At 44.2% G+C, this 22828-nt stretch overlaps 1 protein-coding gene across 4 annotated transcripts in view; it reads left to right on the top strand.

The window, feature by feature from the left end:
- Positions 1–22296: 22296 nt before the first annotated feature.
- LOC147016575 (carbonic anhydrase 14-like) overlaps positions 22297–22828 on the top strand; it is a 68512-nt gene continuing 67980 nt past the window's right edge. The window contains exons 1-2 of one of the 4 annotated variants that reach the window (XM_085845365.1): positions 22322–22644; positions 22696–22806. In XM_085845365.1, coding sequence (XP_085701491.1) covers positions 22374–22644; positions 22696–22806 — 382 coding nt within the window. In that variant the 5' untranslated portion in view covers positions 22322–22373. Of the gene's footprint in view, positions 22807–22828 lie in introns of all 4 variants that reach the window. The other 3 variants (XM_085845367.1, XM_085845366.1, XM_085845364.1) reach the window with 3 other exon arrangements.

Here is a 22828-nt window from a genome sequence, read left to right as displayed (position 1 = left end):
GTTTGCCCTCCAAGATTTCAAAAGAGTTGTATTGTAATTGTTGATTCTTGTCTCATCCATATCTCTCTTCAAAAATACCTTCTTGCTGTTAATTGACGAACAGATGGCACTCAGATATTCCTCTTCACTGACATTAAGGTAACTAAGAAAATCCTCACATGTTTTAATGGTTGTGCATTCATTTAGTTCCTTTTGTACCGCTTCCGATCATCATTTGGAATGTCTGGTGGAAGAGGCTCAATAATCTTGGTTGCTGGTAAAGGAGGTAGTGGAAAGCCAAATCTGCATTCACATTTATTTTTACAAGTTCGCGAGTGGGCATGTATCTGTCAACTTATCAGCTCATCAATGTTGTTGTTCTTGGAACATGTAACATGTTTATCAATAAAACTGATGATATCCTCCATTTTGTGTGTGTCTATATGTGGAGAGTCCTGTGTCCATATCAACATGTGGATGTGTGGTGATCCCCTCATCTGAAATTCTACTTTATAGAAGTAATCAATAACATGTCCAACCAGATTGTGTTCACTTGAAAGTAATTTGGAAATGGGTTTTTGAACTTTAAAGTTAAAATGCCTGGCACAGGTCACAGGGTCTTTCTGTACAAGATCTTTCTTTTGCCAAGTTGATGCTGCAATTTCCTCCTTGCCATACACTTTGTGATCAACAGTTTTTCCCAAAATATTAAGAAGATGTTCCCATTTGGTCCCTGCTGAGGAATAGGACGTAAACCATGTAGGGATTCGGAGCTGTCGTATTAGAGCAAATAGGTCTTTCTTCATCTTTTCCCAATATGAAGGCGATCCTCGGAGGTCTTCAAAGACCTTGTAGCCTTCATCTCTATGAATGAGATTGTTAACATTCTCTTGAGACTTCAACTCCAGCTGTTATAGGTTTTTTTTTCCTTTAGTTTTCCTCAAGCACAAATTTGCTTTATCGAGGATATGTTTTATCTGTAATTTCTTCACCTTATAGAACAGATTTGGTATATGGGAAGCAACTCTTCTATCCTTCCTCCTTAACTCTGATTTACACATGTCACTGTATGATACTTTGACGTCTCTGTCTTTGTTTGTCAGTCCTTGCTTGTCCACAGTACAATGTAGGAAAAGATAGCTCCTCTGACTTTTTATCCAGAAATATACTTAGTGGTTTCCCCCCTTCACCAGGTGCCAGTGATATGATCTGTCTTGTATCCTCCATATTGTTCTGCATCATAGTATCCATATTTCCTGCAAGTATATTGTCTTCAGTCATCTCGTCCCAATTATCTTTATCTTTGTCATTGGATTGTTGTGGTTGTTCTGTACCTGTATTTGGTTCTTCTACATTTCCTGTGTAGTCTGTAGACACCTAGTCCTTGTTTACTTGAATGTCCTCGTCTCTATATAGCTTGCTGTTTTCAACTAACCACTGAACTGCAGCAACAACTCTGTTTGGTGTTATGTTTTGGAACTGGTAGTGATGCTGGTATGAAAGCCTTCGTTTCAGTTTTAGTGGTATGGTAGCGGTGTCATCTGGCTTTCGTGGAAGTATACTGACAGTAGTGTTGACATTTGTTGGGACATTTACAACATTCCCATGCAAACTTACTTGTGCTCCTCTTGGCAGCTCATGTAATTGCATGAAAGTTATATGGGGAGCTCCTAGTCTCTCTTCTAAGTTGGTAAGATCTAAAACCTCAGGTTTAACAGGAAACTCAGTCTTATTTGCCTTTGCTAATGTTGGTAACTTTCTAGACTGCAGAGATCTGGAGCATGTATTGCATATCCATTCCATCCCATCATAACTTGTTACACCAGTTATACATTTTTCCTGAATCATCTTATTGGTAGACATATGAGAATTGGCTAGCCTTACGCTATGACGATACCAGATCTGGTCGCAACAGGTGCATACATACTCAGGCCCAGCAGAAACATCTTTGTGGAAGGTTGTAATTAGGTCATTGATGCTCTGCACTTCCTGTTTTACTGCCCCTTCAGTTTTCTTGTACTGAATGTCAAGTCGTTTTACTTGCATGTGGATCTTGTTTGCTGTCTTGTTGACTGTTTGCTTTTTAAGTTCCTTTTCCTGTAACTTATACACATGATACTTTCACTTTTCTTGCATGTGAATTTTATACGCTTCCTTGTTGACTGTTTGCTTTTTAAGTTCCTTTTTCCTGTAACTTATACACATGAGACTTTCACTTTTCTTCCATGTGAATTTTACGTGCTTCCTTGTTGACTGTTTGCTTTTTAAGTTCCTTTTCCTGTAACCTATAGGCATGAGACTTGCGCTTTTCCTGCATATATAGCCTATGTTCTTCTTTTTTTTCTTTGATATTGAAGCTCGTTATCTTTTGACATAGATATGCCAGACTTTTCATCTTGCTGGTTTAGATTTTTCACATTTTCAAATTGTTCATTGCATTCTTCAACTTTGTGTGTATTGCTACGAGATCTAGGTTTTTGAGGTACTTTCTCTTCATTTGCAATTTTGCGTTTTTTTTTTGTAACAGACTGTCCTTTGTTGTTTTCGCTAAGAGATGTAGGACGAACAGTTCCAGCACCAACATGCTTCCGTGACTGATTAGATGACAACTTTGCTTGATAGTATAACTGCTCCATCACCTTTTTTCTCATTTGAATCGTATGTTGATTTTGTGAATAGATATTCTGCATCCTGTGTACATAACACTACTTCATAGTGATTACGATTGGCGTGGTTGAGGTAGATGGACTTGTCATGGCTAATCGGAGATGGTTCAACAATACTCTCACTGTACTTAAGCCATTCATGCCTTTGACCAGTAAATGTAAATGTGTAGATGTCTGTACAGAGTAGGTGTGCTGCAGCAATAATTTCAACCTCTGTAGCCCATGTTCCCATTTGTTTCCTTTTGGAGCCTATTACATACTCAATTGTTCCTTCAGTGAGCTTAGTGTCAAATATATGTTGATTTTGTTCCAAATGCCGAACAACAGTTGTTCTCATTGCTGCATGGTAAACTTCAGATCCAGTAATGACATAAGACAAGCGACGGAAAAACAATTCCCATCACCAATTATGCTCTTAACACCTGGTTTTGTGATTGGTAAACTTGAGTGTATTGATAGATGTCCATGAATTAAAGACAGATTCAGTTATAAACATTTTGAAAGTTGCCAAGTCAAGTCTATTGGTTTGAACATAAAGGGCTCAAAAGATACTTGAGTGATACTGCAGTCTGTTTGTTGTGTACATAATGGATTTGAAGTTGAAATTTTGCCTTTGAAACTTTGATCATTCCAAGATTTTTTGACTGGCTGTTTTTCTTTCAGTTGCTCATGATCTGTGTTTCCCATTGATTTCCTCTCATGTTCTGTTTTTCCAAACATTTTTCTATCATGATCTGTGTTTTTCAAGTTTTTTTTTTTTTGTATCATGTTCTGCATTTTCTAAGTTCTCAGGTTCTGTGTTTCTGGATGATTTTGTATGACGTTCTGATATTTCCAATTATTTTTTTGAACAAATATGGGAAACTTTTCTGTGAAATGTACTAAACTTTTTTCTAGCACAAAACACAAAATGTACATTTATGGCTGGCTCAAGTTTTTTTTTCACCCGCATATATTTTAAAACACTTGTCACATTTGAATGATTGTTTCAAACAGTTGTGTTTGTTCAAGTTTTCTCTCCTGGTGAATGAAGTGCTGCATTTTTCGCAGTACAAACACGAATGTCTCTGAAAATTGACTCGAGATTTGTACGTTTTTCCACACATGTTGCAAAAAAACTGTTTCCATTATATGAATGGGCTCCTTGATTTCCAATAAGATATTGTTGCGGATTTCGCGCCCGCCGGCGTGCTGACGGCCACGTAACTCGAATCGCGGCACGTCGCCCACCGGACGGACAATCCAGTCGTGACCCTCTCGGACTAACGCCGGGAACCAGTCACGGGTGGACCTTTCGGTCTCACCGCGATCGAGCCAATCAGCCCTCGCGTGGGATAGGGTTGCTCGCCAAATTCGACCTACCTAAGTACCCACGCGGAGGGTAGACCGGGCGATCGCACCTCGCCGCAGGTCGACTTCGGACACGGGCCACTTAAGCGACCCGTTCCGTACTATCAGAATAACCGAGCGGTGTTATCGTCGACCTCGACGGTTCGATTAATTATCGGGCGTATTCAGCCCACTACCAACCCTTTACGTGAAGCAAGATGAGGATTCAATGGAGGAAAAGACGAAGCGAAGCGGGAGAACAGTTCAACAATAAAGCACATTTATTCGCGGCACACGGGAAGCACACAAATACAATTCCACCAAATGCACACAAAAGAAAACACAATTCCATTTACACAAAAAAGCAAATATAAAAGCGAAGACTATGCAGAGCTAATACCGACTACCGAGCACACGGCAACACTTATACAATCCTACCTCACAGACGGCGCCGCCAACACATACCCAAAACCAAGGAAAAGAATACCCCCAAGAATGAGGCGGGCCTGAGGCCGAGACCGGGTCGCGCCTACCCGTCTGGTGATGAGACGCGGAGCGGCGATGGCGCCTCACTCCGCGGGCCTCGCGGACAGTGTCTGGCAGGGGGTGGGAAAGGGGCCCCCTTGGTCGCACTATCTCAGCGCGGGGGGAAACAGGAGGGGGTTGCTGATGCTCGGGGTATAGAGGATCTTTATTATCCCTGGTGTGCGTCTCCACCTCGGCCAGGTCGCGCTGCCGGCCTCCCTCGGGCGTGCAGCTCCCGGCACCGACGCGAGCACCCCCTCGTCTGCCTTCGCCGCTGCCGCCTCTCCGCCTCTGGACTCTCCGACTCTGGACTCTTCTTTGGACTCTCCCGTTGGACTCTTCTTTGGACTCTCCCGTTGGACTCTTCTTTGGACTCTCTCCAGCTTCTCCAGCTACTGCAGGCTTCGGGCTCCAGACTTCCACACACTCTGACTGACGAACACGGTCCTTTTATCCCCCCGTAGCTTCGCCTTTGACCCCCTCCCTTTGACCTTTCACCTCGCTCCCCATGGGCCCGAGAAAAAGTGGGCGTGAAGGCTTTTTGATCCACAAATTTGCATATATCGATCGTTCTGGAGGCGGGGCCAAATCGCCCCTCGCTCACCGATTGGACGGCAAAAAGTGGGCATGTGTCGTTTTTGATCCGTTTTTGAAGCACAAAATCCGTGATTTTGTACACGCTGTTCAACGTGCGCCCTGCACGAGTCCAACACCGGTACCCACAGCGGGGCAAGAACGGTGGCGATGCTACGGTTGCGAGGTGTGACGTGAAGGTCGTGGCGGTTGTGGTGAAGCGGCGTTGTGGTTGGTGGTTGATGTTGTGGTTGTGGTGGTAATCATGGCGGTTGGTCCAAAATAAAGATAGTAAAAGAAAAACGGCTATCCTGAAGAGTCACAGCACGCATAAATGACATGTATTCCCACTCGACAACGGGTTTGGGCCTAACTACACATATACTTGCCGAGATACCTCACCTAAGGGACCTGAATGGTGGTTTGCGAATCTGGTAACCACAACAATATGAACAGGTTCTTTGCCCTGAAATAAAAAATAACAAATTCACAAATACCAAATAAACACACAGAGAAACCAGAGAGCAGATCATGTTACAGTGGCAGCATTATTAATGAATAAGTCGAACTACCATGCAGTATCATTTAAAAAAAAATATTTGTAATTATGATGGCATCACAATTATAGCAGTGCATGTGCAATGGTATTTATCAACATTATGCAATAATACATTACCTACTTGCCTTGCCATGAGAAATGCATCTAAAAGAAAAAGTAATATGTCGTGTTTTGACTTCACAAATATTGAGTCTCTGAAAAAGGTGCACCAACAAAATTTATTTCATTTGGACTTCATTGCATCCCGAGTACGCATATTAAATAAATGAATGGCAAGCGTCTAGTATAAACAGGCGAGCATTGGGTGGCTTTGACACCATCTTAGGTTGAAATTTTAAATTTTTTAAAAATCATTTGTTAATTTCAACTTCACTACACCAATAGTATACCCCAAAGGAACCTCCATGCCAAATATCAGCATCCTAGTACACATATTAAATGAATGGCAAGCTTCTAAATAACTTGCACCAAAAACTTTAACATTCTCACGCTCACGCCAGGGGTATCACTCTAGCTCTCTGTTCTTCGAACAGGCGAGCTAATAAATATAAAGGTGAAAACTGAGGGCGGAAAAACAAAAAAGGGCCTCGGCAACATGGTCCACAACATGGTCAAGGATGGTTACGGACGCCTATTACAAGTTATTAATTTCAAGCATCCGATTAATGATATCCAGATGGGCGTGGACTTCTCACCGGTGGGAAAAATGAGAAAAGTCAGAAAATCCAAGATGGTGACCGGAATCGTAAACATTTTTTTTTGAAATCCCATATCTTTGCAACTGGATAGGTTACACCCATTGTTAAAATGTCGTTTTATATGTTTTCAAACATGAGGAATCTGATGTCACCATCATTTCTTTAAAAACTAGAGGGGGAGCACTCGGGAGAGTGCAAAACCTCCGCCGCCAATACTGCTGGGTCACTCAAGTGAACCTTATATCTTATTCATTAAATATGATGTCAACAGTGCTGACAGAGTTATAGTTCTTTTCTCCAACATTTTTTTTGGGGGTGGGGGGGGGGGGTTGGAAATCACTTAAAACATGTAGAAATGTAAAAAAAAGAAATCGAAATTTTGTTGAAAAAAAAGTTGCAAAAATTTTTTATTTCTCTAACAATTTTTTTTTGGGGGGGGGGTTGGAAATCACTTAAAACATGTAGAAATGCAAAAAAAATGTTTTTTCTCTAAAAAAATTTTTTTGGGGGGGGGGGGTTGGAAATCACTAAAAATATGTAGAAATGCAAAAAAAAAAAAATTCTCTAAATTTTTTTTATTTTGGTGGGGGGGGGAGGACCAAGTCCAAAATCTAATGGCATGATCCTTGGACCATACTTACCCCCCCCCACCAAGTTTCGTCGAAATCCGTCGAGGAGTTTTTCCGTAATACTGTTCACAAACAAACAAACAAACAAACAAACAGAAAGGGGTGAAAACAGTAACCTCCGATCTTCGATGGCGGAGGTTAAAAATAATGGCAAGGCACAAAAAAAGGTAGGTCTGGCACTAATATGTTATCACTTTGGAGGGGAACTTCTTGTGCTCTCCTCATCAGGTTTTGCAAGTATGATCTTGTTCAAAGCTAACACTGCTAAAATACTCAAAAATTGTCAAAGATGATGATGAAGACGATATCCCTCGAAGTATTGACAATGTGTCCAAGCATGTAGCAAAAAAGTGCAAGGCAATCGTACGTGATAAATCGTGCTCCAATACCCACATTGCCACACACACACACACACACACAGCTGCTAAATCTGTCTCCAACACACTGCAAACATTATTGGCTAAACTTTCTCCAAAATTAGACAAATCCTTGCCAGCTTTGTTGATTTGAAACCTAATCACAAGCATTGTCAATGCTGAACCAACCAATCTTCAGGTAGCACTGGGTGTGCTGATGGTAGACTCAAAAGCCTTACTGTCCCACATGTATGACTATCGTGTTGCATGCACCGATGCGAAAGTCTTTCGTTTCAAGAAGTCAGCTGCTGTAGCTGCCCTTAATGATCTCACGCAGCAAGGAATATCAGATGTGAATTATGGGTTACTTCAAGTTGTATCAGGCAATTTTGACACTGATGTATCTTCCCCAAATGGCAAGTCATCAACCCATTCCCTCGCAATGATTATGCACCGAGCTTACGGTCTTGGAACACAAGTGAATGACACCTTCAGGTGATTCAAGAAAGATGAAATCAGCCAATCAATACCTAAAGGCAGCGAGGATCATTCTGTTCTATTATGGTTAAAATTAACGGGCGATGCCACATGTACCCACTACCCATGGCATCACTTCAATCACATTTTCAAATGCACCAGGAAGTGTGAAAGAGAGCTTTAGAAGAAAGATGTGAATATGAGGATTAAACAATACCAGTAACAGAAGTCATTGTATGTTATTAAAGATCTAGCTTTGCTTACATACACAAAATAATATCTAGGCTATAATAATACGCTTGCTCATCTGTCCATCCCACCCAGTGGTTGGACAGCTGGTCTCACTCCACCCACAATTGGCCACCATGTTGGTGCTATGCGAAGCCATTGGTGCTATGCACAATTGCCATACCCTCCCGATAAGTTTTCCCTTCAGTTTAAAATGACTGAAGACTATTTTCTCTTCAACGACTCGACCAGGGACCATGTCATTATTGAGGTCTTTGTCATCATGCCGATAAGTTCCGGAAATCTTGCGATATTGCGAAAGAATACATCCGTCATTATTTGCTTCAAATGGAAAGTATATAAAGTGTAAGTGACTATTAAAGGAATTCCAGGGTGGGTATACATGTGTAGGGGATAAGATGGAATGTGATTGCCTGTACACATATGCCCTGCAAAATTGTCATTGTAGATACTTGCAGTTTTAATACATGGTTAAAACTCTTGTGTCCTGATTCATCCTGTCTGGCCCAACAGCAGTGTATGGCAAATGCTGATTGAATAATCAAGAGATTGGGCTCTATATTAGAATGCAGCACGTGACTTTGTTCAGCTCAGCAAATCAATTAAGATCTGTCATGTAACTGCTGGCACTTTATTTATTCCGAACGATAACCTCATTGGTAACAGCAAGATGACTTTAAACCCGAACCTGGTTCGAGGTTAACGGTACGAAATGCGACCATGGTATTTAAAGACTCACCGTCCTACTGGAGTTAGACGGGTGACAACTGTAACAATAGCCTGATATTTCAAAACGTTGTGGACGGATTATGAGAAAATTTGGTAGATGAGTTGGGTAGGTAGCAAGAACAAGCCGATTAGATTTTGATTAAAGTCCGGATGCACATCCGGCCCATCAGTGGGAGACAAAATGTAAACTGTTCATTATCATATGTTATCTGGTTGCTGAAATTGAGATACGGTATCGTCATGCAGCGGCATTATTTTGCCTTTGATTTTATAATATGTAAATATTCTTGAGCTCTGGTTGATCGGGGGATTTTCAGTACTGGGTGAGCTGGAAGGACGAGTGGGTCGGACGGTGGCGGTTTGAATAAAGAGAATTGATTCGGAACCCAAGTGTCTCGGATGTCTTTTCTTCCACGCTAAATTGGTGACCCCAACATAATCCAAATGGATGGATAAAGAGTTACAATTTTACAACCAGTCGCCGGGAATGACCAAGCAGCCGTCTTCTTCCTGGTCGCTCAACCAGTTTCATCCGTGGCAGCATTTTCAATCGAGCTGCTGCGGTTCTGGCCTAATGACCCACATCTGTGATTCACACTAATCGAAGTGCAATTTAACACCCGAAACATTATTACCCAGTTGATGCGGTTCAAACACATTGTCGGCTCCTTGTCACGAGAGTATGCGACGGAGGTGAGAGATATTTTGCTGCAACCTCCAACAAACAACTCGTACAGTACACGATTTTGAAGGCCGCACTCATAAAGCACATGCTTTAGAGGGCACAAGCCCCCTCTGAACACTGCCACTTTCAACAACTTCTTACAACTGAGGATTTAGGAGATCCAAGACCCACACAACTACTGCGCCATATGCAACAGCTTCTCGGTGACCGCCATGCCACCTTCAACCTGTTGCTCCTTCGTGAGTTGTTCTTGCAATGTTTACCACCACACTTCTGCATGATACTTGCAGCTAATGCAGAGCTGTCACTACCCACCGTTGCAGATGTGGCTCATCATGTCATTGACACCGTTACACTGACTGTGGCTAATGTGATACCTCCCCTGCAGCAGATCACACATCTACAATCTTAAATGGCGGACCTAAAGAAGGTCGTCCTGGAACTCGATGCTGTCAACACCAGTCATGCCTGTCTTTCCATACTCCTGGTAGGAACAGAGAGAAATGCCGAACCTCCCTCTATCGTTCGCCTTCACCTTCCATGAACACTCGAGGTTGGTGTTGGAACCACATGGCCTTCGGTGTGAATGCTCGTCAGGAAAGAGCACCATGCTCAGACTGCTGTGGTGAAATGATGAGGCCCACAACTAATGGAGATGACTTCACCTGGGCCATACGTCAGTCACCTTCTCTTGCATGTGGATCACACTCGTGGATTTCGTTTTCTTCTGGATACCGGGGTCGAGGTGAGCATTTTTCCTCCTCGTACAGTAGATTAAAGAAAAATCGTTCAGATTGTGAAAATTGGCATACATGTCCATTGTTATATGTTCCTTCATATAAGAGCAGGACACACCTGATCAGAATACATTTACGGCCACCATCTTGAATTTCAAAATGGCCACCACCGAAAATAATATTTTACGATATATCGGTCACCAAGAGACCTAGCAAAATGAATAAAGAGTCTAATCCAATGTTTTCACACACAAGGAATCCAATAAACACACTTAAAATGCTCTATTATCAGTCTTTTTGCTTTAAAATGACATATACACTGTCCAAAGTATAGTTCATCTTGTCGAGATAAAGTTCTGACTTCAATCTGTCTGATAACATGTTCCTGCACAATGGCAAAGTTCAGTGCACGGGAGAGATGCACAGAAACATTTGCATGGTAGTCTGCATGCCTTTTTGCAGCCGCATTTGATCAGCTCTGTGCAGGATTTGGCCGCCTCGGCAAGTGCTGTCCAGAAAGGTATCCAATGTTCAATGGCGTTCTTCGTCCATCCCCAGTCGCATGGGCCTGGTAACTGCTGCTTAGATATCAGCGCTTGGCCGCAGATGTGTCCTGCCTGGTAGGTCGACCTCTTGATATGTTCCATGAGGGCTGCCTTTGTGGGGGGTAGGCGATCTATTTGTCTTTCTTTCACGAACAGAAGCTTCCTTGCCTGATTCACCTCTGTGCATTCACTGGTTCTATCATAAAGACATATGACGAACACACGTTCCCATCTGAGACTGATGAAGGCTCTTGGGATAAACTCAAGAAAGTGTCCGTTATATTGTTACGGATTTGGAAACCTTGGCACACAAGCAGCCAGAGTCCCCGTAGTTCATTTATTTCGATAAGTATGTGTTTATAGTTAGAATCCAGCCCCTTTGTGTAATGGGAATTACAGGTGTGCGCTACGAGTTATTTTTTAGTCAGGTTTATTATATCCTCATCAACAACAACGACACCACCCTCACTCGACCCGGTCGCCATGACGCACGTGTTCGGGACCACGGACGTAAGCGGAGGTTTCGTCACCTCAGGGCTGGCTCCGCCTTAGCCAGATGGAGTGTTCGGCCCAAACAATGAAGGGCCGCCACGAGTCGCCTGACAACCGACCGTCCAATCAGGAGGCGAGTGGTGAGGAAAAGAAACCCCTCCCGCCTCAAGAAGAGGGGTGTGGTTGTCAGGACCAAGGTTCGGCAGACAGGAGATCGTGGAAATTGCTGAGCGGTCTGTCATCGTGACTGAGCAGTCTGTCGTTGTGGTTGGAGTGGTCTGTGGCCGTGGTTGGAGCGATCTGCAGTCTTGGTGGCGAATGGCTTTGTCTGCGGCCCTTTTTGGTGGCGATTGGCTTTGTCTGTGGTCGCGGCGGCCGAGCAGCCAGGGACAAGGACCGTGGACTTCGGGTCGTGGATTCGAGTCCCACCGTGGTGGTTTTTGGAGTCTGTGTGACCGCACGAGGTGGGACAGGTACCCCGGCCTGGCTGAGGACCGAACTAAACCCACGGGGTCCATTTATTTTGTGTGTGTGCGCGCGTGTCCGTGGGCCCCGTCTTTAAGTACGATTGTTAAGTGCTTTTGTTAATTGTACATTACATTTCTTTATTCGTGATAACTCTGCTCTGTCTCTCCCTCCCCGATTATTGTTATAAATAAACCCCTGTTAAATGTACCAGCTCGTTTTCTGTGCTTTCTCCCATTGGCATAGCATGGTGCGGGTTTGAGAATTAGTAAGGCCGTTCGTGCCGTGGATTGTTCATTTGGTCCGGTGCGGCTTTGGTAACTTCCGCCCGGTTACGCCGGATCCGAGTCGGTGATAGCGACTCGATTCGGACAAAGTCGGTTGAGGGTGTGGTTTTCCCCGGTAGTTGGACGACGTGGGTATTTAAGTATATTGAAATTAGGCAATTAACCCAACCTCACGCAGTCGAAATATTGGCGACCATGGTCCTTTAAGTGACCCGTGACCTTTCGGAGTTGGCTGAGAGTCACGACCTAAATTCCGTGTGTTCGGTGGTAGACGACTCTACTGCTCCACCTCGTGGTCGTTTATCGCCACCGATCCCCGGCCCACAACAATATCAGGGTGTCTCTAAGTGGTGTCTCTCTTGTTTTGACATGCCGAGATTGAGATCCAGATGAATCTCTACAGGTTTTCTTTGTGTTGAACACTATTAGCTCAGACAGAGATGAGGCTGTTTTTGTTGAGGCACCTGATGCTTGCTTTTGATGTTGGATACTTGGTCGTCTCAGGATCATTCTGACAAGAGCTAGGACACTTTCTGGGACAACATCATTTTCACATGCAGGTTTCATGGATCCATCAAAAGCATATTATTTGGCAAAAATGTCCTTCCTCAATATTTGTGCTGCATGAACTAAGTGGATTGCATCATCATCATCATCATCATCATCATCATCATCATCATCATCATCATTGTTGGAGCAAGCTATTATAATCGCTTCTCCAATGTCGGAATTAAACATGAGGACCACCTTTCTTGAGTTTGAGCTCTCATATCTGGGATTAAGCACAACAGTCTCCTTCAATCGTGTTGTATTGAACTTTCCAGAAAAGTCTGGATCTTCTCTTAATCTGGACTCGTAAAGTCGCCCCATATCTGACAATCTGAAGACTGGCAACGTTTCATCTTGGCGGAATTCTTCTTTGTACAAAACTAGCTCACCATGTATTAGACTATCGACTTTAGTGCTTTGGGTGTCTCTTACATGCTGAGCATTGTGTTTTCACACACGGTTGGTGACGGAAGTCAGACATGATAGATGATACCTCACATCTAAGGCATGGATGTCACCTTCGGAGAGCTTTTCCAACAGTTTCCTATCTTGTAACACATGTGCATATCGACAAACTCGAATATCAATTTTGTCAGTCCTTGCATCATGGAGATACTCATTTGTGTCATCTTCTTCACAAAATAAACAATTAGATGTCCTTGCCATTGAACCCACGCTGCGTCGCCTGGTCTTAACAGGACTTGTCTCATATTCCAGGTTTTCTTTTGACTTCTTTTTCTGAGCATGTTGGAGCTTTTGTTTGTCAAACCTGTTTCTGCAGCTTTTGTGCCATACTGCTTGGTTTTTCTGAGCGTGGCTTCAATGCCATCTCCACTGTCCCACTTCACAATGTCAATATCCTCTGGTAAGGCATCAATTTGATGAAACTCCAAAATATTCTCAGCAAATAGTTTGTAGCCACATTCTTTATCACTTCCTCTATATTTAGCTATGCTGGGATTAACAAGCTTTTTTTTTTTTTTTTTTTTTGTATACCTTGGTCGAGGCTCGTATGAGAGCTAACACACAACTCACAGCAAGGAGGCATGAGACAAGAGGGGCGGGAGTGGAAGGGACAAAACAGTGGGGAACAGACACATTAGGTGAACTGTGGAAGGGAGAGGGATGGGGATGGGACGGGGAACATGGCGAAGAGAAGATGGACATTTCAGGGACTTTCAGGAAGGAAAGCAGGAGAAATGAAGGAAGTGGGCTTGGGTGGATTATCGGGGGTAGAAAAGATCGAGGATTTGGATGGGGGAAGATTAGAGGTGGTGGTGAACAGCTGTTTTGAAAGCCTGGAGGGAAGAATGGGAAAGAATAGAGTGAGGAAGTTTATTCCAAAGGCGGGAAAAAAGAGGAATGAAAGAGTGAAGATGAGCAGTGATTCGTGATTTTGGTAGTTTTACCAGAAGGGGGTTGTTGGCGGACCTTGAGCGCCCTGTGGAAATGTGGTGGGGACAAATCGCAGAGAGAGCAGGGGGGCAAGGCTGGAGAGGAGTCGGTAGAAGACAGAAAGACCACCGACCAACCTGCGGTGATTGAGTGAGAGGCCCAAAGACTCAGCTTCATTGCGGGAGATGCCGATGATCTTAAATGCCCTGGTTTCGACAGCGTGAAGCCGAGAAAGGTTGGAGGCAGGAGCACCAGCCCAGAGGGGAGAGCAGTACTCCATCAGGCTACGGACAAAAGCTTTGTAAGTGGTCAGGAGCTCAAGAGGGCCGAGGAAGGACTTAGCACGACGGAGGATTCCCAGTCGGCGACTGGCTTTTGAGGCGAGGTTGGAAATGTGACTTTTCCAGGAAAGGTCATGGCAGATAGTGAGACCTAGAAGCTTGAAAGAAAAGACTTCTTCCAGAGGATTGTTGAGAAAGTGGATGGGGGGGTTTTGTAAACGGTCCTTTCGAAGAGACATAGTGAGAGTGTGAGATTTGTCTGGATTGAAAGACATGTTCCACGTGTTGGACCAGTTTGTGATTTTATCCAGATCTGCAGTGAGCGAAGAAGCTGCTGCTTGCCGGTCTGAGGGATGACAGATGGTACGGCAGAGGGTGGAGTCGTCGGCAAAGAGATATAGAGGATTTTCCAGAGAGTCCGAGAGATCATTGATGAAAACCAGAAAAAGAACAGGGCCCAGAACACTACCTTGAGGAACTCCAGCCTGCACAGGAAGAGGGGATGAAAGAACTCCATTTAGGGCCACACGTTGACTGCGACAGGAGAGGAAGTCTGCGAGCCATGAGTGGAGTTGGCCTTGAATACCATGGGAAGAGAGTTTGGTGAGTAGGGCAGGGTGCCAGACTGTGTCAAAAGCACGTGATGTGTCCAGGGATACGGCTCGGATTTCCTGTCTGGCATTGAGGACCTCCATCCATTGATGGGAGAGCAGAAGCAGCATATCCAGGATAGAGTGACCTGGTCTGAAACCAAATTGATGATTGGAAATCAAGCCATTGGAGAAGGGGAAGGATTTCATATCTGAGGCGATGATGGATTCCATCACCTTGCTGATGATTGGGAGAAGGCTGATTGGTCTGTAGTTATAGGGATCTGTTTATGCACCTGTTTTATGCAGGGCAGTGATGTTAGCAGATTTCCAAGCAGATGGCAGATGACCTTGGGCAAATGAGAGGGTGAATAGAACAGAGAGAGGGTGAGCAAGAGCAGAAGAGCAGGCTTTGAGGACACGTGGGCTGATGCCGTCTGGACCGGTTGCAGAATCTGACTCGAGGTTTGAAAGCAAGCTCTCCACCTTGTCAGGAGAAAAGGATACAGAGTCCAGGGACAGTTGGGTGCGACTGGGTAAAGTGGGTAGAGATAGTGATGGGTTTAGGACACAAGATTTAGCTGCAAACACCGAGTTTAGACATTCAGCTTTATCACGTGTGGAATCAGCAGTGCGGCCATTTGAGGTAAGGGAGGGGATGGAGGGGGAACATACACCAGAAACAGATTTGATTAAACGCCACCAGGATTTTGAGGAGGGAGAGAGGTTTGAGAGTTCAGACTTGAGATGAGAAAGATGTTGTTTTCTGGCTCTCCTGAGGGTAGATACACACTTGTTCCGAGCTTTGTGGAAAGAACTGAGATTGCCCTCAGTTGGGTTTGCTTTCCATGAGGCAAAGGCAAGTTGTTTCAGGACAACTGCATCGCCACAAGCTTCAGTAAACCAAGGGCGGGAGGAAGGGTAAGACAACTGAACACGAGAGGGGATAGGGAGGGATTTTCTTCGGTGTCCTCTTGGCAAATTGCACATAATTTCCAGTCGATCAATGCTGTTTTCTCTTTGCATTGTCTTTTAGAAGATGCACCTTCACCAGCTTAGATTATCTTGCACTTTTTGGACGTCGTTATAGCATGTCAGTGCAATGGTATCACCGTATCAAATGTCCTGATAAAAAGGGGGAAAAAATGTTCGTCCACCACCATTACAATTTACAACATATATTTCTGCTTATACACATCTATACATGCATACATCTCATTATTTTCAGACAGCAACTGATTTTTAGTGCATCAATTGCAATACAGATCATATTCATGCATTCAAAGAGTGATAGTGATTGACCCACGCACAGGGACGTTCTCTGGAACGCATGGATCGACTGACAGCTGGAACGACCGCAGACCAGAGTTTCAGAGCGAATGACAGACAAACTCTTAGAATTATAACACCTTTCAAAACATTATATTGAAAATTAAATTGGATAAAGCCATTTCTACACGCTCATAGCATTTGGATATCAAACATCGAGCAAACACTTTTAAGTATTTAGTTGTTTATGAAAGGGTCTCATTTCGATTTTAAAGCAGAAAGACTGAAAATGGAGCATTATAAGTGTGTTTATTGGATTCCTTGTGTGTGAAAACATTGAATTAGACTCTTTATTCAAGTGCTTAGGCCTCTTGGTGACCGTGATATCGTAAAAATAGTTTTCGGTGGCGACCATTTTGAAATTCAAGATGGCGGCCGTAATTGTAGTCTGATCATGTGTGTCCTGCTCTTATATGAAAGAGCATATAAAAGTAGTCATGTGTTCCAGTTTTCACACTTTTTCACATTTTGAATGATTCTGGTGAAATGTTGACTTGATCTACTGTACTATACGTCTGCCGCAGAACGGAAAAATTGACAAGAATGTTCATTACATGCTGCGAACAACATTGCTATTGCTACTTTTGGAAATCGTCTCCTCCAGCCTGTCTATTGGATGCCTCTACACAGCTTGGTGATCTTGGTAAAGCATCCACTATTTCATCGCTAAATATCACGTCTTCCATCCACGCCCATGTGTCCTTCTCATGAAATACTTTATGACTTCCTGTCCATAACATGCCCACTGGCCACAATCCACCCATCAAACACCACATCACGCATAACGAGAGCAAGGGACCCATTGTTTTCGTGCATGCTCACCGAGTAGCACCTGATAAATTGTGTATCGCTGCCAGGAGTTTGACTATATGCTCAATATGGGATAATCAGACCATCGTCCAGCAGTTGGGCTTCAATGTTACACGTTGTACCCAAAAGGACACCTGCGGATTGGCGGCGTCGTAGGGATGATTACTGGTCCTCAAACAATACGATTGTTCCAGACGGTTACCCCATTCCACCCATTCAGGATTTTCCCGAGACACTCCTAGCTCAACAATCTTCTCCATGATCAACCTCATTCGTGCATATACCATCAGATTCCCATGGATCCAGATCACATCCCAAAGGCAGCAGCCACCATGCCTGTTGGCCTGTTCGAATTCCTTCGGATGCCGGTCGACCTAGGCAATGTTGCACAAACATTTCAATGTTTTATCACTCAGGTGCTCCTGGGATGACACTTCTGCAATGTGTATATACAGTGCCTATAGAAAGTCGACACCCCCTTTCAAATTTTCACCTTTTGTTGCCTTGTAGCCTGGAATTATATCAGACTTTTTCCAGCTTTATTTTTTACACATTGTAACCCACAACTTCCAAGTGGAAAAACAAATTATAAAAATTTCAGAAATTAATTAAAATACAAAACTAGAATACCTAGGTTGGATAAGTGTCCACCCCTTGACTTTTGTCACATTATCTTGTGTTTAAGCCTGAATTTAAAATGGATTAAAATTTAAATTTTTTGTCACCGATCAACATTAAATACTTCATAATGACAAAGTGAAAACGTGTTTTTGGAATTTTTTTTACAAATTCATTAAAAAATGGAAAGCTGAAATGTTTTGAGTCATTAAGTATTCATTGCATGGTGTTGGCTTAATGGTTCTGGTGGTGGGCTTGGGATTCGAGGATCCTGAGTTCAAATCGCACTCGGCTGTTGAATTAATACCAGGTGGGGTTGACTCTGCCTGTCATCCTTCCGAGGTCGGCAAAACGAGTGCCAGCTTGCTGGTATACTGCGTCGGAGTGGTGACCCATCCAGGATTGTGCCCAATGGCCAAGGAGACTGCTGAGGCATCACCAACACTGGACAGAGTATGGTCCCGATGGATGGATCATGGATGGATTAAGTATTCAACCCCCTGAGTGAAAGATCACAAAGAAATGCAGAAGTTGTACATGATTTAAATAGACGATTGCCTGCAAGGAACTCAGGGGCCATCTTTTTACCATCTATTTAATAAGTATGCAAATATGGCAGATATTTTAAACTCATCTCCCCCAACCCCTCCACCCCCAACCTGTTATAAGCAGCTTGTCCAGACCTTCCTGTCCCTCACTCCATCCTCATCCTGATGAAGTAGACATTGGAACTTTGTCCCCACTGTCGAATACTGCACCACATGACCTGACCATTCCATTCTTAAATCCCGGTCACACCTTGACGTTTTAGCCAGCGATGGCAACGTATTAAAATGTATCTAAAACGCTGGCTGACGTTGAACTTTTGATGTTTTTTTTTAAAGATTCGGACGTATTCATAACGAGTTGGTCTTATGTATAACGCATTGGTAACGGACACAGAACGTTTCGTTGTGTTATAGATAACTTATAACAACGAATGCTGAACCTGTTGTCGGCCTACACAACCTATGCCCAACGATAGTCTAACTTAGGCATAGCGCGTTGCACGCATCGCCGACGATGTCGTGACGTAGCCTATTAAAAGGCTGACGCACAACGATTCGAATCATAACTGCCGTAGAAATGGAAGTGACAACATCGCGGTCACACCTTGGCGATCTTGCCAGCGTATGCCGACCTAAGATAAATGTATCTAAAACGTTGGGGGCACGTCAAATACGGTATGAGTAAGTTTGGTATACGTGAGTACAACGCTAAAGTACGCTATCATACGTCGTAGTAAGTAGAGTACGTCAAGATATTTTAAACATGTTCAAAATTTTTGGACGTACTTGGCGTATGACACACGTTCCGCATGCGATGGGGACAAGTTGTACACACGATATGCGGACGCTTACACACGTCCACAAAGGCTACTTATAAGCTACTCATAAGTCGAAACACGTCGCGGTAATGTCTTTTTTACGCGAAACTTATTTCTAACTTATGTTTGACGTGCTTTGAACCAATTCTTTACGTAGTCCCAACACACATTGACGTATGTAGACCTATTCCAATGACGTCTTCCGGTCGACAAAAAAAATAAATTAAGATTAACGTGTTTCCAACTTACAACTGCCATATAAAGACGTGTTCCCAGCGGTTTTGGGAATTGGTATATAAAAATGGTGTTCATAAAAGGGGAACCCAACAGTGTTTTTGAGTCCTTTTTGAGTCGATGTCCATGTCAGCAGTAACAGTATCAGTATCAGTATTAGTATTAGTAACAGTATCAGTATTAGTATTAGTAGTAGTTTGTTCATGTTGGCAGTAGTAGGTGAGTGTGAGGGGGAGGGTGTGGGTTATGATGGATCGTCCTTGCGTCCGCGTGTCCACGGGTAGGAGACATCTTTGCACCATTGTTCGAAGTTCTTTGCGGCTAATTTTTTTATGGGGCTTTTTCAACAATGAGCTATGGCTTGTTTTTACGATTTAGGTCTATTCATAACGGGTTGGACAAATGCACAATGAACTAATAATGTGCATAGAGCGCTTCGATAACTTATAGATCCGGTATACCAATGAATAATTATCGTGTAGCCGGCGTTCACAAACTATGCCCAACGATAGCCTAACTTATCCATATCGTGCGGCAGTTTATCTTTGCCGGTGACGTGGGTTTGCTATTCATCGGCTGCCACTCAACGATTTAAATGGCTGCATCTCCACTATTGAAAGTAGACGCTTGCGCTCAACAATTGGATTTTTTTTACACTCAACGACTTTTAAACGGTACCACTCAGCTATTTTCATTGTTTACAATGAACGATTTAAATTGCTGTCACTCGCCTTTGTTTTTTGACGCTGGGGTTTGGAAATTTGAAGCGTTTCTTCTGAACGTGTTAAAACGCTCAAACTCGACTATTTTAAATAGACGCTGCCGATGGACAATTGGAATCATAGCCAAGCCAGACATCGAAGTGTGAACATCCTCGTCATGCCGAAGAAAAGTTTGAAGAATGCTGCAAATAAGTGTCCTGGCCGTGGCCGTGGACGCTGACGCAAGGACGATCCATTATACCGACGTCTTTCAGCCTATGAGTAACTTAAAAGTAACGTCTGTCGACGTGTGGCAACGATCGTGTAACGTGCCAACAACACGTTAATCATAAGTTAGAAATAAGTTTCGGGTACGTGAAACATTACCTCGGCGTGTCTCAACTTATGATTAACTTACAAGTAGCATGTGTTGACGTCTGTCAACGATCGCAGACCGTTCATACAACTTGTGGCCAGCGTAGTGGAACGTGTGAGTCATACGCCGGCATACGTCGTGAAATTTCAAGCATGAAAAAATTTGAGGACAACCAAAAAGTACAACGTTTAAAGCCAACGTACAACGACGTATGGCAGTGTTTTTCAGCGTGCTCTCAATGTTATCAAAACTTACCCATAACGTATTCAACGTGTGCCAGCGTTTTAGAAAAAAAATTCAAAAATCGGCATACGTTGGCTAAAACGTCAAGGTGTGACCGGGCCTTTAGATGGTTAAAGCTTAAGCCAAACAGAAAGTGCTGCATTTGTTTCCAATCACAGAACAGAATGATGTTCATACATCAGTAATGAAATTACAAGCCTTTGTTATAAATCAAATTTTATTGAATCTCTCATAATCTGTAAATTATAGAACTCTACAAGAGAGCATTAAACGCGTGGAGTGTCAATTAAACAAAGCTCGCGTGTAAATTATCATCCCTCCCCGACCCCTCCCATGCCCCACCCTCTCCATATCCCTTTCACCCCTTCCGCATCCCTCCCATGCCCCACCCCTCTGCATCCCTCCCACACCCCACCCCCTCCGCATCCCTCCCATGCCCCACCCCTCTGCATCCCTCCCACACCCCACCCTCTCCGCATCCCTCCCACACCCCACCCCTCCGCATCCCTCCCACGCTCCACTCCTCCACATCCCTCCCACACTCCACCCCTCCACATCCCTCCCACGCTCCACCCCTCCACATCCCTCCCACACTCCACCCCTCCCACACTCCACCCCTCCACATCCCTCCCACGCTCCACCCCTCCCACACTCCACCCCCCACATCCCTCCCACGCTCCACCCCTCCACATCCCTCCCACACTCCACCCCTCCCACACTCCACCCCCACATCCCTCCCACGCTCCACCCCTCCACATCCCTCCCATGCTCCACCCCTCCACATCCCTCCCATGCTCCACCCCTCCACATCCCTCCCACGCTCCACCCCTCCACATCCCTCCCACACTCCACCCCTCCCACACTCCACCCCCCACATCCCTCCCACGCTCCACCCCTCCACATCCCTCCCATGCTCCACCCCTCCACATCCCTCCCACGCTCCACCCCTCCACATCCCTCCCACGCTCCACCCCTCCACATCCCTCCCACACTCCACATCCCTCCCACACTCCACATCCCTCCCACACTCCACCCCTCCACATCCCTCCCACACTCCACATCCCTCCACATCCCTCCCACACTCCAACATGCATCTATCCCTCCCTCCTTCCCTCCCTCCAACATGCATCTATCCCTCCCTCCTTCCCTCCCTCCAACATGCATCTATCCCTCCCTCCCTCCATCTCCATAACATGTGTTTAATAATCATGTTTATTGTCCCGTATCCAGGGAAATTCCTCTTTGGTGACACTGACACAGTGAGTTAAAACACCATGAAGAAAACAAAACATATAAACACATATATATATATATATATATATATATATATATATATATATATATATATATATATATATATATATATATATATATATATATATATATATATATATATATATATATATATATATATATATATATACATACATATAAACATATAATAATGTATGTTTATTTCTGACCTGTCATTGTGATTTTGTTTGTTGCTTCTGGTGATACCGGGTTCACATTTCAAATCGTCACCTTCTATTCCATCACCAACACTGATTCACCAGAAATAACCCTCCTCTTTCACGAGTGTAACACGTGTGTGTGTGTGTGTGTGTGTGTGTGTGTGTGTGTGTGTGTGTGTGTGTGTGTGTGTGTTTACACACGTGTTTGTGTGTGTGTGTGTTTACACACGTGTGTGTGTGTGTGTGTGTGTTTACACACGTGTTTGTGTGTGTGTGTGTGTTTACACACGTGTTTGTGTGTGTGTGTGTGTGTTTACACACGTGTTTGTGTGTGTGTGTGTGTTTACACACGTGTTTGTGTTTGTGTGTGTGTTTACACACGTGTGGGTGTGTGTGTACGTGTGTACACGCAACCGCCATTGGCGTCCTTGAGTACGTAATAAATAGATGTCCCCCAATGAATTGCTCATTAAGTTCGTAACGGTCATAAATACCGATTTAAGTCCGGAGTGCTCGGATTCGCCGTCCATTGAAGCCCCTCCCTGTCGATCGAGTCACAAAGTCCGCCTCCACCATCGGGCTTCGTTACCTCGTCCACTCGTCTCATTCACGAGTCCTCCACCTGCACCTCCTCGGCCTCCATCTCCTCTTCCTCGTTCCCACCTTCCTCCTCCTCCACCTCCTCCTCCTCCTCCTTCTCGTCCTCTCCTCGTCCTCCACTTCCTCCTCCTCTTCCTCCTCCTCCTCCTCCTCCTCCTTCTCGTCCTCCTCAACGCAAGTACAATGTTCATGTTCAAACACAGCCAAGCTGCTCTGTGTCTCCACTCCACCTTGTGTGTGATCCTCTCCTTCGCTCCGCTACGATCCTGCGACTTCCCAGGTTTGTCGGTCACATCGCGGAG

Source organism: Eptatretus burgeri, chromosome 11, assembly GCF_056783735.1.
Source record: "Eptatretus burgeri isolate ZD-2024b chromosome 11, Ebu_testis_v1, whole genome shotgun sequence".
Lineage (NCBI taxonomy): Eukaryota > Metazoa > Chordata > Myxini > Myxiniformes > Myxinidae > Eptatretus > Eptatretus burgeri.
This window is presented reverse-complemented; position numbering and strand designations above follow the sequence as displayed.